Source organism: Trachypithecus francoisi, unplaced genomic scaffold (genome assembly GCF_009764315.1).
Source record: "Trachypithecus francoisi isolate TF-2019V2 unplaced genomic scaffold, Tfra_2.0 Lachesis_group8, whole genome shotgun sequence".
Lineage (NCBI taxonomy): Eukaryota > Metazoa > Chordata > Mammalia > Primates > Cercopithecidae > Trachypithecus > Trachypithecus francoisi.
The window spans coordinates 74,235,110-74,254,133 of record NW_022681473.1 but is presented as its reverse complement, the minus strand read 5'-3'; the positions used below and the strand labels follow the sequence as shown (position 1 = coordinate 74,254,133).

General features: G+C 36.8%; 1 protein-coding gene across 3 annotated transcripts in view; it reads left to right on the top strand.

Moving 5' to 3' along the window:
* Positions 1 to 19,024, top strand: part of DLG2 (discs large MAGUK scaffold protein 2) — a 1,315,102-nt gene that overhangs the window by 301,771 nt on the left and 994,307 nt on the right. Inside the window, exon 1 of one of the 3 annotated variants that reach the window (XM_033207419.1) lies at positions 5,566 to 6,269. The exons of the other annotated variants lie outside the window; for them this stretch is intronic. Coding sequence (XP_033063310.1) covers positions 6,192 to 6,269 — 78 coding nt within the window. The 5' untranslated portion in view covers positions 5,566 to 6,191. Of the gene's footprint in view, positions 1 to 5,565; positions 6,270 to 19,024 lie in introns of those variants that run through there. 3 annotated transcript variants of the gene reach the window in all.

Here is a 19,024-nt window from a genome sequence, read left to right as displayed (position 1 = left end):
AAAATGGGAAAGGGGTATGAACAGAAGGAAGTTCAAATGACCAATAAATGTATGAAAACGTCTTAAGTCTCACCAATAATCAAGAAAATGCACATCAAGGATACAAAGAGTTAACATTATATATTATGTTTGGGAAACATGAATGTCTGATTACACTGTGTTATATACAATATTGAACTCTTATAAACTACTAATGTAAACTATTTAAATTACTAATAATGGCAATTGGAAAACAATTTGTAATGAATTAACATTAAAGCTGCGCATATTCTATGATCTACTAATTACATTTTGAAAGACCTGCTCTAAAGAAACTTATATGTGCTTAAAGAGTTACACGAGTGTTTATTGAAAATTATTTTGTAATGAATTTGAGGAGATAGAGTGAAGAGATTTTACCTATATTATGAGGAACTTATTTCTTAAAAAATTTATCTGGATCAAATATGACAAAATATTAACATTTATTAAATCTAGATGGTAGGTAAATGTTACATTAGGTTCTTTACATTTCTGATGCCAAATATGATTAAACATATGAAATAAGAGGCACATTATATATTAAAATGTTGAAGAATGAGTTTTGATTATTTTAAGAGGAGAAAAAGATATAGGCTTTGTTCATTTATAATTAGAGTTAGTGGGTTTATTATTTGGAATCTTTTTTCACACTTATCTACAACTGGCTATTTCTTCAGTGCAGAAATATTTCCATCTGCAGCCGGGCCAGTTTGTAGCATTGACTGTGATAGATATATATATAAGTTAATAGTGATAATTTTTTCCTATTGTCCATAGTGATAAAATATGCAGAGAGATTTAGCTATTCTTTTGCTTTTTAATATACATTAGCACTAATTATTGCACTTTTTCCAGCTCACATTTATTAGTGAGTTTATATCATATAAAAACTGAAAATCAGTAATTTTATCCCTGAGCATCATACATTTGTAACAAGGCCATTCTTCACTGAAATATCTTTCTTTCTTTCTTCCTTTTTTTTTTTTTTTTTTTAATTATACTTTAAGTTCTGGGATACATGTGCAGAATGTGCAAGTTTGTTACATAGGTATACACGTGCCATGGTGGTTTGCTGCACCCATCAACCTGTCATCTACATTAGGTATTTCTCCTAATGCTCTTCCTCCCCTAGCCTTCCTCACCCCCTGACAGGTGTCAGTGTGTGATGTTCCCCTCCCTGGGTCCATGTGTTCTCGTTGTTCACCTCCTACTTATAAGTGAGAACATGCGGTATTTGGTTTTCTGTTCCTGTGTTACTTTGCTGAAAATGATGGCTTCCAGCTTCATCCATGTCCCTGCAAAGGACACGAATTCATCCTTTTTATGGATGTATAGTATTCCATGGTGTATAAAGGACCCCTTCAAGGAGAACAACAAACTACTACTCAGGGAAATAAGAGAGAACACAAACAAATGGAAAAACATTCCATGGTCATCGACAGGAAGAATCAATATCATGAAAATGGCCATACTGCAAACAAAGTAATTTATAGATTCAATGCTATCCCCATCAAGCTACCATTGACTTTCTTCACAGAATCAGAAAAAAGCTACTTTAAATTTCATATAAAACGAAAAAAGAACCTGTATAGCCTAGAAATTCCTAAGCAAAAAGTACAAAGCTGGAGGCATCACATTACCTGATATGAGACTATACTACAAGACTACAGTAACCAAAACAGCATGATACTGGTACCAAAATAGATATATAGACCAATGGGACAGAACACAGGCCTCAGAAATAACACTGCACATCTACAACCTTTGGATCTTTGACAAATCTGGCAAAAACAAGCAATGGGGAAAGGATCCCCTATTTAATAAATGGTGTTGGGAAAACTGACTAGTCGTATACAGAAAACTGAAATCGGACCCTTTTCTTACTCCTGAAATTTATTTCTTGATACATATGTGTCCCCAACTATATAGGGCTCTTTAAGAAAAGGATTGTATTTTATTTATTTACAGGCCCCTAAGTTTTGACACATGGTAATATTCAATACATTTTTGTGGAAAAACACTGTTTATCTTTTCATTCACACAAGTACTAATGAGAATACGTTATGTAGATGAGTCACGTGAAACGCATATACTTAGAGCAAAATATAGCTGTTTTAATGTTTCCCTTTCTACTACTTTGTAAAGAAGTAACTAATATCAAGACCTTGGCATTCCTCTGAATTGAAGTTAAATATTATGTATATATTCTTTACCAAAATATTCTATGTAGTATATATTCCACATTTGCTGTTTAATAATCAGCTAATCACTTTGAGAACCCAAGCCAGGAGGATCACTTGAGGCCAGAAGTTCAAGACCAGCCTGGGCAACATAGCAAGACCTCATTTCTACAAAGAGAAAAAATCTAAAAATTGCCAAGCGTGATGGTTTGTGCCTACAGTCCTACCTACCCTGGAGGCTGTGGGAGGAAGATTACTTGAGCCCAGGAGTTCAAGGCTCTAATGAGCTATGATCGTACCACCGTACTCCAGCCTGGGTGACAGAACAAGGTCCTGTCTCAAAATAGTAATAATAATAATAATTTACTAACATCAGACATTAGCCAAAGGACTATCAAGTATGCATATCAAATATGCAAACAAACCAATCAAAATCTTGGTGCAATTAATTTTTTACATTAACTTATTTATGGCTCAATGGGTATTTTGTTTGGTATATATTCAACACTGAAACTAAATAGCTTTTCAGGCCACCAGATAATAATTCCTTGGGTTGAATTTTGACTCTGTTTTTAAAAACAGTTATCTCTGATATAAATAGATGATTTTTAGAAGAGAATCATTCATGTGCTAGGCAGAAAATGTATGATACTTAATGGCTTGATTTAAACATTGTATTTACCTTGAGAATTCAGAAGAGGCTCACATAGTGTGTGTGTTGAGGCATGAACCCAAAGCTGCTTAAATGGATCAATGTTGCATCTCAAACTCAGCTGCACTGGTAGGTTTCTGTCATAGGAGAAGCTTTAAAAATAAAATTATAAAGGAAAAGGTCTGTCCTGGTACTGATTATATACAGATGGAAAATGACTGAGAATTTTGTTTTCCTTTACAGCAGAGCTGCAAATGTTATTTATCTCAATCAGCAGAGCAATGGTTAGAGACTAGTAGGATTAGCTGTAGGAAGCTGCCACCTTTACAGCAGACACATCTGCCCACAGAGAGCCAGGGAAGATGGTTGTAAAATATGGCAATGACTTCATTCAGTTGACATTATATCCATCTTTCAAGCAACGTTTGCTACTGAAAATTTTATGGCTATTCTTCTATTGAGTCTTCCAGTCCTTCCCAGTTTGTGGATTTTTCTATTTTGTCATAGACGCACTTGACAAGTATATTTTGAATATCTATGGTTTGCTGAGCATTTGCATAACATGAGCATGAGTCCCAACTGTCTATTTAAGAAACAATAGTTATTATTGTCATAAGTTATCTCTTAGCTGGCAGGGCCAATTTATTTTATAAGGATCTTGTTCTGTAAAAAAAATGTATAAAGTCTCTTGGTCAGGTGTGTGAAAAAGGTCACTAAAGGTTCAACATAAAGGCAAAGCCAATAAACAAACTGATCAAACATCAAAGATCTCTCCAAGTCTTAGTTTTAGTGATCCACGATGTCTTAAATCATGAAGAGAATGCAAAAATTACAGAAAGAGATAAAAAATTATGATCTGTCAGTTCCATCAGAGTAAATTAACACCCTTTGATTCTCTCTACGATATCAGTGGTTTGAAAGTTCAAGGCATTTTGTCTCACCTCTTTATAGTCTGATTCTATCTGAGGTGTTAAAAACAAAATTTTCTCATCATTAACTTAGGGACAATTGTTTATCTTCGTTCTTTTTATCTACTTTAGTCTTTTATTTGAATACACTTTTAACTACAACATGGCTTGGACCAACTTGTGTGCAGAAGTAATAAATACCTTCACATGACAGCAATATTAGAGTAAGCTATGGTCCTGCTGAGTATCTCTTTGAAAACTAAGCAGGAGTTACCATGTATATTTATTCGTTGGATTTCTGTGGCACTTTTCCTCCAAAGAGTACAGGGTATGATATGGAGAAATTTGCACAAGAGTTGCCTTAGAGTGTCAAAAGGAAATTGAGGGAAAGGAGTGCTTGTAGGAGCATAAAGCAAAAGAAATAGCTAATGGAAAAACCAAACCCTGGTTGGCAGCAAGGCATGTTAAAGGAGGTAGAAGAAGCTGGGCTACCCCACGGATACCACTGTTGACATTTTAGAACACTGAATGATTTCACCACAGCCTGTGTATCTGGTGAGCACTTGAGATTTCTGTTTAATGTTATTTGAAGACCCACAAGAATGATCATAGACTCACAGGGCAGGAAAGGAACTTAAAAAATATCTGCCCAATTCTCTTAATTTACAGATGAGGCACATCGAACTCAGAGAGAACAAATAAATAAATTAGAAGAAAAGTCAGGATCAGAAACAAGATTATTCATTCCTTCAATAATCATAGATTAAATGTGTTGTGCTAAGCACTGTTCTAGGCACAAGGGTTACCTTAGTGAGTAACATGAACATGGGTTCTAACTACCAATGTCCTATCTTACACTGTCTTCTTCTACCTCCAATTGCCTATGAGGGTATTCAACATCCTTTACAATATACTTTTTGTTGTTGATTCCACAGATCAAACTCTCTTAAGGAATAGACCTCAAGTGACTTTGTTAAGAGAAGGAAGTTCTTTTCCAAGTGTCTGCAAGTGTGTGATATTTCTTTGATTCTTCAGTGCTCATCGGGTGCTTCTGTCAGATCAGCTTGAAAACATTTACTATATTGAGTCTAGTTTATGTGCTACTGGAAGGCAGGCTTTCCTTGCCATCATGAGCAGTTTATTTGTGTCCTCTGGTAGGACTGGCAAAGGGCTAAAACATTATCTCTCATTGGAGGAAACAGTTGTCTGTTAGCATTGACTTTACCTTAAAAGTTCCTCACATAATAGTCTAAACGCTAACGTAATGGAAGTACTTAATGTTAGAATCAAATGTGAAAATTCTTCAAAGGAGCATGTTTTAAAAGCTGCCATAAATCTACCTCCCCAAAGGTGATATTTCAGTCATCTACTGAACACTGGATGTCACTACAAGAAAACCTGGGGTTTAAAAAAAAAAAAAAAAAAAAAAAACAAGAGTAGATTGCTCTTTTTAGTTTAACGCTCAATTTAAACCCCTGTCCATCCTCAAGTACCTATGCCAAAAAACCATCCTGTAACAGGGGCCTCAGTTCTTTTACAGATAAAACTAATGACTTATAAAACTATGGACCTTTACTCAGACATTTGGGAGAACACTTCATCCTGCTCATTTAGCGCTTTGTCCCAGGCCAGTCTCTAAAGAAATAAAGTGTTTACCTTGTAAGTTGTGGATAAGGCTGTTTTGTGGGCAGAGAAGTTATATTCCTTGGACCAAATGGAGCTGGGGAGGAGACAAGAGAAGGATGCTTGTGTTTCCAGTCACAAGACTAAGAGTCCTGATAGTCCTCTTAGTCCTCTTGAAGGATATGAGTGGGATTGGGTTCCAGGGACACCTGTTTGTGCCTGCAGGGCTAGGTTCATGGTGGTTCTGCCTCTCCCCTTGCCTGGCAGCTCTCTTCCCCATGCCTGGCAGTTCCTGTATTGGCTGATTTACCTGCGAGGCTGTATGTGGATCTGTCTTTACGTGGTCACTGCCGCCAGCACGTACTGTCAAGATAGAGGGAAGCCAAAGCGAGGACTGTAACTGCCCAAGCCTAGAGCGGGAGGTGAGCTGCCTCCGGACTTGACTGCAGCTTCCCTGCCTCCTGACACACATGGAGTTTGGTGGCGACGGTGCCGGTGCCGAAGAACTGCAGACAAATACTTAGCCAACTGGATGTGTGTGATCTGGCTACAAAGGCAGCGCCTGCCTCACCCGGACCTCCTGCTGGCAGGATGTAAATATACCTGCAGACTGGCCAAACAGGACTGCCTTTTCTCCCCCAACCCCTCCCTCCTCCCACCCTCTCCCTCAGCTAACCAGCATGAGAGGAACTGAGAAAGCAACAGCCTGCAAGTGACAGCTCCAGCCTGATTCTGTTCGTCTCTGAGCCGAGGTGGGAAGTTGATTGTGCGGCAGCTTCATTGTGAATTCCTTCCATTGGCATCGCTATGTTTGCCTCTATCTGGTATGCTAAGAAGCTGGGTCGCAGGTTCGTGCACAATGCCAGGAAGGCGAAATCAGAGAAGGTATGGAAAGAGTGGGGTTGAAAATTACCTTTCCGATTTGCCAGTTGCCTGCTCTGGATCATTGGTCTGAGTACAGACGCAGTCTTTATTTGCTTGGGGTGAGAACCTGCCTCTCACTGTGAATGTGGTCCGTGCCACTTTGAAAAGGGGTAACACTTAGAGCCTGGCTTGCTTGGAAGGGAAGCCTTAAGGGTTAAGCAAGATCATTGGCTATTCAAAATACATGGTGAAATCATCAATTGATAGAGTGTATTCACAGAGACTTAAGATTCCTTTAAATTACATAGGATGAAAGCAATTGAGCAGCTGCAATTTTGCTTGTTCAGAGAGCTCTCTAGTAAACTTGTTGCTATACTGCATTATTTTTATTATTGTGATCTTTGGTTCCGAAGTGGGCATTATAAATACCTGAGCTTTTCTAAAGTACATGTGTTACAGTGTGTGTCCTAGGAGCATATGTCTGGGACTCTCAGTAACGTTGACCAGACTCTACGGGGGTGCTTGGTATCTTTTCACTAAGCCATCATTTCAAAAGTGTTCACAGTAAGCACGAATTATATTTATAATCAGGTAGTTGTGGCCATTTAAAGAATAGATTTGCATTTCTTGTGTTCAGCATGACCAATCATTTCCAGAGAATCTCTGTGTAGACTTACCTAATTAGTTATATTTCCCTGAGAAATTAAAATGGCCTATAAGTCCTAAGGTATATTACATGCTTGGAGATAACAAGATGATAGCTTACATCTCTAATTTCTCCAGTGCTTTCTGGGGCACTGTCCAAACTGTCATATTTAGGGAATCAATATCCCATGTGATAGGCATTGGGGAAACTTCCAAAGGTAACAAAATCTTGTGAAACAGATTTGTCATATTCCTCTGAGGATATGATCTTCAGCCTAGTCTCGTTACTGCTTTATGTAAACTCATGAGACTGACCCAGAGATGGCTCTCCTGGCCTGTGGCACAGTCCTTTCTTTCACCTAGAAAGATGCCTGCACTATAACTTGCTATTCATTCCTTCAGAGTGGAAATGATAAAATGAACAATAATCCAGTGATGAACCAATATATGATTTTTTCTTTAGCTTGAGAAGAGAAAATATCATTGGAGTTCTGACTTTAGTGCTGTAGCCTCTTAGAATGTCCAGATCTGACAATTATAGAACGTGACTGACTTGTTATCTAATAACACTTTTGGTGGAGGAGAGTGAGGGGAGGATTGGGATAGAATTGGTCTCTTCTCCATTCTATATAGCCCAGATAAAAAGATTACAAGCCTACCTATTGTATATCAACTAATATCATATATATTGAACAGTGGGCTTTTGAGGTTGTGTTTTGTTTTGACTTTCAAGTAATTTTGAAGGAAAGAGACTTGCAAGTGGGTCTTTTATTGGAACAAATGTTTTAGAAAAGTCCTTTCTTCCTATAAAAATTATAGGCTGTATGGATGAGAGAACTGTCAGAGACCACAAATGGCTCTGAAAGCCACTGGGAGATAATGTCTTATGCCAAATTAGTATGCAAAGAAAGTTGAATCTCCCAGAAGCACTTATTTCAAGCTTGGGCCCAAATGTGGGAAATAGCATCTCTATGAAATTCAGTGTATAGAACCTAAAAAGACATTGATACAACAAAGTAATCTGAGCTTCTGCTTCTTAAGAAGCTAGTAAGGGGCTTTCAATCTGCCCCATCCATTTCTGTGATGGCTAATGTTTAAAACAAGCCAGAAGAAACCAAATGTGATTGTAAGGGTTCAAATTATTTAATTATCTTACTCAGAGAGTAAGATACATTTAAATCAGGAAATCTACATTAGAGAACTGAAGGTTTGCTCTCTGAGTGATAAAGACCAAAGGAAAAATCAACTCTACTGCCTTTGTGCTAGCAAGAGAGCTAGGAGGAGTTAATTTTGAACACTAGGTCATGATAAGCAACATGAAATAACATCTTGGCATTTTTTAATGGAATTTGTATTCACAGAGTTCCTGAAATAAATTAAAAGATGTGTTGCCTCGAAAAATGCAGGCACTCAGTCGATGCTTGGTGAATGGAAATAGTTCATTTATTTTGTATACCTAATTTTATAACGTAGCTTATTTAAACCTACAATTTTAAATTAATTTTTTTCTAAGGGTTCAGTATGTACTTTAGCTGAGAAGACAGTTAACAAATAATACAACAAGCTGAATTAATTTACATAATGTATTCCTATAACATCAGAGATCATATAGTTTCTAAACAGTGGGACATATAAAGTGTTACTAACAATATGTTGTCATGGTTTATCAAGAGATGAAAGAAGATGTATAAAATAAGATTATTATTGAATTTTATTTAGAAAATGACCTGTATACTTAATTGTGAAAGATCATGTTTTAGCATTTGGGGAGATATATCTTTACAATGGACAATGATTGTGATTTTTAGTAACCTCTGTAAATTTTGAGCTTTTCTTTTTCTTCTTTTTTTCTTTTTTTCTTCAGTAGGTAACAGTTTATTTCTTCCTACTCTAATAAAACAACCTGAACTCACTATAGCCCTTCACTTCTATTTTAACACTGAGAAGTATTTTCCTCAAGGTTGGGGTTAATTGAAAAGCTCTTAATTATTAGGAACGTGCAAGATTTAATGCCATCCTAAACACTCAGTGTGACTTATTACTAGTTGTCTGGTCTACTGTTTTGCCTCAGTTAATGTCAATAGAATTCAGTAGCATCACAAAATGACCATCATAATGCTCACAACAATAATAATATTAAAGATAATAATCTCCATACACCATATACATTAGCTTCTTTATACATAAAATTTAATCTAATTACCACAACAGCCCTATTAAATAGAAATTTTTTTTCCTGAATCCTAGAGAGAAGAGTAACTAGCCCAAGGTCACAGGACTAGCGATAAGTATCAGTGTTGGGACTTGCACCAAGTCAGCCCAAGGTACTCCAAAACTGACTCCTTGTATCTCTAGCGCTTTCCTCCTTCCACTCATCATTCTTCTGGATCCACTAATCTGTCTTGTCTGAATAAGGTTACTCATCTTTTCTTATCTTGTCCCTCTCTTTTATATTAGAATTTCAAAGTGATAATGTTTACAGAATCAAAGTTACTGATTGTGTAACTCAACCTTTTTATTTCAGATAAGACTATACATAAACTATATTGAATAAACAGTTTTCTTTAATGTTGTTAAAGATTTTACATTCTTTGTCCTCTATCATTGGTTAAGTGTAGCAAACTTGTTTTGTCACCTATTATTCTTTTTTTTTTTTTGAGATGAAGTCTCACTGTAGTTCATACTGGAGTGCAGTGGCACAATCACTGCTTACTGCAGCCTCAACCTCCCCAGATTCAGGTGATCCTCCCACCTCAGCCTTCTGGGTAGCTGGGACCACATGCATGTGCCACTACACCCAGTTAATTTTTGTATTTTTTTGTAGAGATGAGGTTTCCCCATGTTCCCCAAAGTGGTCTCGAATTCCTGAGCTCAAGTGATCCACCCACCTAGGCCTCCCAAAGTGCTGGGATTACAGGCATGAGCCACTATGCCAGGACATCTATTATACTATTTGAATAGCTTTTAATTGTCATATCATTATAACCTTAACATTGACATTTGTACTCATTGCTTATTCCTATATAATTCAAAAATGTCTTTACTCAAAAAGGACCTAAATGATTGGCAATTATATATGTGCTCTCTTTTTGAAAAAAGTCAAAGGTGTTAGGTGATTCACGTTGACATTTTTCTTAAAAAGCTACATAAGAGATTCTTTGTTATTCCTTCATTAAAAAGTTCATTTGTACCAACAGATTCTGTGAATGAATTTATTTTAAAAGTGATAATGTGAAATCCAGATTGCTTGGCTGGGATAGAATACCTCCATTCAAATAATTATTCCTTTCTTCTTTGTTTTGACCCTGTGAAATTAATTCAGAAGTTAGTATCTTACTTCTATGCCTGTTGTCACATTTCAACTTAAATCGTTTAATTAGGCAATCTCTAGACTGTCTTACTCTAAAAGGCCAGTTGAAGAATCTTTAAGATAAATTGGAAGTGCAATGTCTGGTTACATAGTAATATACAAGAGTATTAAAATACCCAAACTTGTGAACCTTTACTTCCCCATCAGCAATACAGTGCTTATTTCGTTTGTTTTTGTTTTGATTTTTATGTTTCTTTATCTTTTAAGTGCACATTATGAAAAGTACTTTCATGATGCATATAGGAAAGACTAGCGTCAATATTTGTAATTTTAACAGACACACCTGTAGATGAGCTTGGCAGTTTATGACCTATGAGTGATGTAACCGAGCCCACATATCCTGACATTAGGCCATATTCACCTTGGAAAACTATTTTTGAATTTTTTTGACAGGGCCTCACTCTATGGCCCAGACTGCAGTGCAGTGATGTGATCTCAGCTCACTGAAACCTCTGCCTCCTGGGTTCAAGCAGTTCTCATGCCTCAGCCTTCCAAGTAGCTGGGACTGTAGGCGTGTGCCACCACAATTGGCTAATTTTTTGCGTTTTTAGTAGAGATGGGCTTTTACCATGTTTCCCAGGCTGGTCTTGAACTCCTGGGCTCAAGCAACCCATCTCAGCCTCCCACAGTGCTGGGATTATAGGCGTGAGTCCCCATGCCTGGCTCACCTTGGAAAACTTTTTAAAAACCAGCATACTAGTTCTACTCTCCCCCTTGTCTAAACCAAGCACATTAATTCAACATAAACTAAGATGAAGGGTAAACTAGTAATGCATTTGCTGACAGTAGGACCAAGGAAAGAGAATTATGTCCTGGTGATCTTAGTAGAATATAAAGAGCATCAGGCTTCGGGTAAGGATTTAGAGGGAGGGGATTAAATTAGCCTTGCTCTTTGCTCTCCAGTCTGAAGTGAATCATTTGGCTTCTCTGGCCTCAGTTTTCTCATCTGTCAAATAGAAGTAACATTTATGCTTCAGTAGATCTGCAGTGTCCTCAAGACAGTGTTCAAATATCAATATAATCTACGAAACCCATCATGATATGGCCTCTGCTTTCCTCTCTGTCATCATACCTTGTCCCTCTTCTATGAGCACTTTAAATCCAGAATTCTGAACTACCTTCAAATCCCTAAATGGCCCATGCTCTCTCTAGCTTCCAGGATTTTGCTTAATCTGTTTGGCTAACTAGCTAATCATTGCCTGGCTATACCCATCACTAATTCCGCTCTAGCCTTAGGTGACATCACCATCACTAGGAAACTTTCCTTAGCCTCTACAAGCCCAGGATGGATCTATCATCAGCTCCCACAGCAACTTGTACATTTGTTGTAATTATCTTCATTTTTCTGCAATCCTCAGTAGATTTGAAATGAATGATTTCTCAATCTTATTCAACATATTTCTAGGGTCTAAAAGAATGCCTTACACATAGTTTTCTTTCATATGCTATTTAATTTATTTGAGGTTGTCATCAATTATGAGATGTATCATTATTTCATCTATTACTAAAAAAAGATTGCCAATGAAACCGTAACACATCATGAATTGCAAGATGCATCTTGATTTCACAGGTGGTAAAATGTGTAAAAGTGTTTATTCTTAGAATTAATAATGTATGACATAATGGTGAAGAATGAATGAATTTACTTTGAGGATAAAATGAGTTAATATACATAAAGTGTTTAAAATATTATACTTGCTATCAAATTACTTGTATTTGGTAATATTAATAGTCTTCATAGAGAAGTATTTTATGTAACACTGAGATATATCATATATTTTGACTTGTGCCAATCAGACTCAACAAGTATTATGTGCGCTATTCTGAATTTAGGAAGGTAAATGATAAAGGAAAAAAGGAAAATTAATATTATGAAATGGATTAAAAGATATAATCAAACTGGAACCATTTAGATTGCAGAAGAGAAAGCTTAAGAAGCCTTCCAGACTCCCACTATATATTTACATGTCTAAACAACAATGGTTAATATTTATTGAATTTGTTCTATGAGCTGAGAACTGTGAATATGAAGACCCAGTGAGATTATTACTACTAGTTTTTAGAGAGAAAACATATCACCAGTAGGTGACTACGATTAGACACCCTGTGTGATTCTAGACCTCAGGCTCCTCACTGGTAAATAATACTCTGCTTCTGTATGTTTGCGTATACTATATATTGTGTGTATATATATGTTCTTTGTAATACATATTATACTATATTTATAAAATCATGTAGGTTTACAATGAGTTAGATACTAAGTTTATTTTTCCCATGAAAAATAATTTTTGAAAATATATTTAAATGCAAAATCTGAAATTTATCTCAGGCATAACAAGTGTCCTGATATTGAAGATTGACCAGTCCTCACTGATCATATTATTTCTATTTTTGCCTCGTAGTAGATTGAAGAGTGGTAGGACCTGGAGAAGATGAACAGATTGTCCTCTTAGATCCCTTTCTTAGAGGCTTGTGAGTCTCTCAAAGCTCCTCAGTTGTGAGCAGCAGCATGACTCAGCGCCAGTGTCCGCCTAGCTGCGGTGACAGAGAGGACAGGTGTTTGTCCACACTAAATGCAGCCCTGCAGTTCTCCTCTGTCACCTGGAAGGTGAATCAAGCAGCAAAATGGACAGTAACACCTGTTCTGAGGTCCCTTAACTACTGCCCACCCTGGCAGAGCACAAAGCACAACTTTTATTAGGTCAGGAAAAGTAGACAGAAAAGGCAGGATCAGAGAAATGGCCAAAGTGAAGGAAGGCAAGAGTAGGCTGGAGAGCAAGATAGTTGGTCACAAAACCACTGTAAAATTGTGACTATTTGTAGTAATGACTATTAAGCAGTTTACTCGAGCATTATTGCATGCACTTTACATGTACAATCTCACCTAATTCTTACTACAGCCTTCTGAAATACTCTTATTGGCTGCAATTCCTTGTTTTTTTTGTTTTTTTGTTTTTTCTTCTTTTGAGATGGAGTCTCCCTCTGTTACCAGGCTGGAGTGAAGTAGCGCGATCTCAGCTCACTACAACCTCTGACTCCCTGGTTCAAGCGATTCTCCTGCCTCAGCCTCCTGAGTAGCTGGGATTACAGGCACACACCACCACGATCAGCTAATTTTTTTTGTATTTTTAGTAGAGATGGGGTTTCACCATGTTGGCCAGGATGACCTCGATCTCCTGACCTTGTGATCTGCCCACCTTGGACTCCCAAAGTGCTGGGATTACAGGCGTGAGCCACTGTACCTGGCTATTAGCTGCATTTCATAGATGAACTGAGGTATAAGGTGTTATGGGATTTGCCAAAGGTCACAAGCGGTGGAACCAGCATTCAGGAACAGGTTTGCTGAATCTAAAGCCTGTGACCCTAGCCCCACTCATATTTTATGCTCTTCTTTAAACCTACCTTGAGTTGGATGGACCTCTGATATGGAGAAGAGAGAAGCTGGAAATGAGAACTGACTTCTCAGTTGTGGTCCTTCAGAAACCAGATATCCAGATAGCTTTATTTCAGTGTAGTTTACAAAACTTTAATTGCATTTTTTTCTTAATATAACTTTAGAATGATATTCCTCTACCTGATATTGTTGAGTGATATTACATTGGGAAATGAAGATGAAAGGAGACATTCTCCCACACAGCAAAATTAGTTTAAGCATGATTATCATTGTAAAGATAAATTTGATAATCAGATAATCTATGTCTTATTTGCACATGTATTGCAGGAATGAGGCTACTAGAGAAGCCATCTCACTTTAAATAATGCCTCATAGTATTTGCTTATGTCTGAGGTAGTCTTATTTCCTCAAATATCTTATTAAATCTTTAATTATTAAACAATTATAAATTCTGTCCTATTTGGTCTGGACACCTAGCATCTACAAGGTCCTAAATGAACCCTGGTTGGATGATTCACTTAGATGGGACACTCTCAGCTGTATTCAGTATAGGAATTAAGACTGGATTAGAGGTCAGTAGGCCTGGGTGTTAACTGGCTCTGCCCCACAACCTATACCACCTTGGCTAAGTGTCCAAGCTTTCCTAGGCCTGAGTTCATCTGCAAGCAGATTCCTTCCAACTGAAACGTTCTTTGATTCTAATTCTGATTTTCTGTATGACTGCAGAATTCTTAAAGGGAAAGATTTGTACTCATTTGTCTTTGTATTCCCAGCACCTAGCAAAATGCCTAGCACTAGATAAAACATAACATTATGCCAAATGACTATATACAGAAGGCCTGGGACTTCCTGGACCATTAGTAAAAAGAATATAATGGACACTCTGCCCACTTTCAAAGTGAGAGCAAGATGAAAAATGCTCAGGGGCTCTTCTTTTTTAAATGCCTTTTTCTTTGAAGAAAGAGGAATTATGAGGCATTTTATAGCATTGTGTCTGAGGCTTTGGTAGTCTTCCTTTCTCACCCTCCATGCCACTAACACTGAAGTAAAACAAACAGTAACTAACATAAAGCCAGAGTCCTCTTCAGTCACCAACAATGACGTAAAACTAAAATTTTCCGGCTGCCTTATCCCACATGCCACATCAGTACAAGTTTATAGTTGAGGATTCAATGTTTATTGTTTGAACACTCTCAATCTTACAGTTCCAGTTATTTAGAGAATCTTAATTCCACCTGCTACAGACTGAATTGTGACCTCCCCAGATTCAAATGTTGAAGCTCTAGTCCCCAGTGTGACTGTGTTTGGAAATAGGACTTCTAGGAGATAATTAAGGTTAAATGAGGCCATAATGGTGGGGTCTTAATCTGAAAGGCTTGGCGGCATTGTAAGTAGAAGAGACAGTTTTATTCGATTTGTCTCCACTATGTGAGGACACAGAGAAAAGGCAGCTGTCTGCAAGCCAGAGAAAGAGAGCTCACTGGAAACCATACAATGATAGAACCTTGATCTTACACTTCCCAGTCTCCATAACGGTGATAAAATAAATTTCTTTTGTTTAAGCCACCTAATATCTAGTATTTTGTTATGGCAGCCCAAGCTAAGACACCACCTCCCACCATTGTAGATATATATGATGATGTCTAATAAGGAGTGGTTTTCTAGTGCCCAAGGCCAGCCTATCATCACCGGGTAGAAATAGTGTGATTTTTTATTCAAAGTATGTAAGTTCTAATAAACACATGGATTCAGCAGAGTTAACATCACTCAGTCTTTTGAAGGAGCTATGAGAGTTTATTTAAAATGGTAATATATTTTTTAAAAAGGAGAAGTAGAGGATAAGAGGAATTAATGAAATGCTTTTGGAGCATCGCTTTGGTTGTCTTTATAGTTGTCTAACCTACAGAGTAGGAGAAATGAATGCAAACTATTCACCCAACAAACTTGATAAAACAAAGAATACATTTAACTCACAAAATACTTTTCTTCTCTTCCACACCTACTTGTTACATTAGGTCACTCTGATTTACAAACAGAATTGATTGATTTTCCCTACCATACCATCCACTATTCCTCACAAGTTAGTCTTGGAGAAAGTTTCTACTATCAGAAGGGCTGGTCACTTTTCACCAGGATTTGCAGCAAGAAATGACAAGATGAGTACCGTTAGAGGTATTGAGGTCCGTGTATTCCTGTGCTTGTTAGCAGTGCAGATCTATGTGATTTGACAGACATTTTGGTGATTCCCTAGCATGGGAATGGTAAAAATGTATTTTCCGTGGAAAGGAAAAAAGGTATATTAGGGTTAGGAGAGTTGAGGGAGGGACAGTGTTTGGGAAAGTTTAAGAAGAATGAGAAAAATAAGTATTTTTCTGGTTCCTTTCCTATTTGGACGTTATCCTGGCATAGGACTGACTTTCCTATATTTTTTTCCCTAAGATTCCTGTATAAGTTCTTTGTCATCTTCATTGACTTCTATCCTTTACCCATTTTGTGAATCCTCTTATTGGCACACCACCCAAGAACAGTAAGGCAGTGAAAGTTACAGACCTGGCTTCAAGACTGACTGGGTGACCTTGAGCAAATGACTACACCTCTTTGATTATTAGTGCTCTCATGTATTAAAAATGGTGATAACCACCTTTTCATGGGTTTTTGATTCAATTAAAACTGCACGTCAAGAATCTACCTATTGTAAAAACTTTTTCTTCCCTACCTCCTTTCTTTCCTTCTCCCTTCTCTTCTTTCCTTCCTTCATTCCTTTTTTCCTTTCTTCCTTCCTACCATTCATTTAAATATTCTGCCTAGTTCTAGAAAGAATGAAAGATAGTTCTGCTTTACCTCTTCATCAATGATGCCTCTTACTCTACTATCCCCTTGGGCTTCAGAATGAACTTTCTCTGTCACCCTGGTTTTATAAAATGAGGAGGTGTGTAATTATATCTCTGTCTCTGGCTAGAGGCAGAAAATGACTAAGAAGAACATCTTTCTTTAACAAGTTAGAATTGTTAGTATAATGACTCTGAGAGAGTTCTAAGTTTTTATTTCCTTTTAAATAATTTTCTAGATCTTCCTTATAAAATATTGTCCCCCACTCCCAGCCTTCCCCATACCTTCTCTCTTTCAAAATATACCACTCAACTTTTAAGAGAGGGATTCCCTCTTTTGTGAATGCCAATTAAGACATATCACTTCTCCTTTGAAAGGAAGTATTATGTGCTGAATGACTCAAGATGCTTATCTTCAAGCTGATAAATACATCACCTGACCTTTGTTGCTTTATTTCAAGTCTTGGGGAAAAGAAGAGTCCCATGTAATGTTACATTGAAGTTCAAAACTAGAAAGGACCTTACTTTCATAGATAATGATAGTAACGTTAATGGACATTTATTGTGCCTTTACTATGGGCCAGTCACTACTCTATGATTTTACATAAATATAGCAATCTTCACAATGGCCCTATATGCAAAGTACTATTATATCCACATTTTTACAGATGAGGCAAAGAAAGGTCAATTAATACGTCCAAAGACGCACAGTTACCATGTCCTAATGCCAAGATTTCAACCCAAGGTATCTGGACCTGAGTCCACATTCTTAACCATGATGCTACAATAAATTCTCACACTTTTCAAATGAGTAAGTTGAGTCCCCAGGTAATATGAGGTTTGGGAATTTTTTTGTCTAGTATCTCCCAATATTGATGGCCAAGTTTTGGAGATTTGAACCTAGATATTTGCAATTCTAAACTTCGACCTCATTGGCTCCATGCACCACTAAGATGTGTGCCCCTACATTTATTTCTCATGATCAAATATTGGGGAGTTTCAAGCACTACCATTAATGTCTTTAGTAAACAGTACCTGCTAAGTTCTTCTTTCATTTAACCAAAAGTATTATTGGTTATATTCATATTTTTGAGTGGTGGTATTGATAATCTTTCATGAACTTTTCAGTTATATAATTGATGTGACTTTACCGTAACTTCAGTGCCCTGCTTCCATGAAAAGAAAAAAAAAAAAAAGTCACCCAACAGAATGGCATTTGGAAAACAATTCCACACCAGTGGTTGCATTAATTGCTACTTTGAATGTTCCTGCTGTGAATTGAATGGAGTCACTTTGGATCTATTTCTTAGAAATAACCATGTTTATTACCTCTGCTCTAGGATGCAGTTTTGAGATCTTCAGAGGCAAATATCTTCACTAACCACTTTCTCTTTTCCGTTTTCTTTCCATAAGTAATCCTTTTCACTGTTATGACCATTTTTAATGTTCTCAGATTTATTTTATGAAGGATAGGGGATGTTGTAGGATGATTTTGTCTCTTGTTATCTCAGCATATAGCATTCTGTTAACTTCCCAAGTGTAACATTTTGAGTATCATGTTTAATTCAAATATCCATTATTTTATTCAAGTTGGGTTTTTTCTTTATGTATGTGTAGAATTTACAAAGGCTTTATGAAAATGACTTTTGTAATACACAAGTAAGAATTTCCTTTAGCATTACTCATTTCTTTAGTGAGTGTTTTGAAAAAAGCAGGATAAAATGTAGTATGATGAATAATGCTTGTTAGCAGTTATCAGCTACACTATGCCTTTTAGAAAACAAATTCCAATACAATTCAGATTAAATAATGCTTTCCGTACTCCAGTTTCTTAAAGTCACCTATCTAGTTGTCCTGAACAATTTGAAAGTCATATCTTCGCTATGTTTCTGGGTTGACCCCTAGACTGACCCCAGAAAAATAAAATTCATGTAAATAAATTATCTGCAGCCTTTGAAGTCAATTAACAATTCAACAAATACTCATTTGTCCCTTGGTATTAAAAAATACTTATTTGCACAGTACTATTAATAATACTGTGCTGGGACTTACAATGATGCATGGATACAAAAATGATCCAGCTATGGTCCCTATCCTAGGGAAGTTTAGGTATAGATTGGAAAAAAAAAAAGAAGCATACACAATTAAAGGCAAACACTTAGGAAACTCTGTACTGCTTGAACAGTTTAACAATATGCACGTTTTTCCCTGTTATTTATTCTGTCTTGCCCAGACCCTCTTTGCTTATTTGCTGAGTCGTTAAGATTCTTGAGCTCTGTGATCATGCCTGATTGCAAACCACCTGGTATATCACTCATTCACTGAGCCCTGTTCTCCAAGATTATAATAAAACACACGTGCTTTGATTACATTCTTAGAAATGTAATTTGATTACATTCTTAGAAAGCACATGTGAATGTCCATCGTGTCCTACCCCAAAAAATGCCTTAAAGAAACTGTTCTTATTTTTAATACTTCTATTAAAATATATTGATACATAAAAGTAGAGTGTTTAAGAACATGGTTTCTAGATCCAGAT